At 36.7% G+C, this 324-nt stretch overlaps 1 protein-coding gene across 1 annotated transcript in view; it reads right to left on the bottom strand.

Annotated features, from left to right (window-relative positions):
* The window catches only part of LOC119592535 (transmembrane protein 8B-like), a 15684-nt gene that overhangs the window by 6236 nt on the left and 9124 nt on the right, over positions 1-324 (bottom strand). The window contains exon 8 of the mRNA XM_037941398.1: positions 187-318. Coding sequence (XP_037797326.1) covers positions 187-318 — 132 coding nt within the window. The remainder of the gene's footprint in view (positions 1-186; positions 319-324) is intronic.

Below are 324 nucleotides of genomic sequence, written 5' to 3'. Positions count from 1 at the left end.
GAAGCTTTTATTTTGATCATCAAAGAATGATTATGGGCAAAATTAGACAAAGGTTTGCATATCAAGCCAAAGAACTGTTTATCAAACCTTAGACTAGAGGAAAATCAAACTTAATATTGAAGAAGTCCTTAAAGGTACCGTTAACAGAATGTTTTCAACAAGATATGCAAAGACTTTACTGCTTACCATAAGGATTTCATCCATACGTAAATTGATACTAAGTGTTCCCCCAATATCTGTGAAAGGCAGCAATGTAAGGTGAGTGAAGACTGGAACATCTCCTCGCATTGAAAGCCAGGTACTGTACCATTCTGGTCCCTGTCA

The sequence above is a fragment of the Penaeus monodon genome, chromosome 30 (assembly GCF_015228065.2).
Source record: "Penaeus monodon isolate SGIC_2016 chromosome 30, NSTDA_Pmon_1, whole genome shotgun sequence".
Classification (NCBI taxonomy): Eukaryota; Metazoa; Arthropoda; class Malacostraca; order Decapoda; family Penaeidae; genus Penaeus; species Penaeus monodon.
The sequence above is the reverse complement of the archived record's forward strand: the minus strand, read 5'-3'. Positions and strand labels throughout refer to the sequence as shown.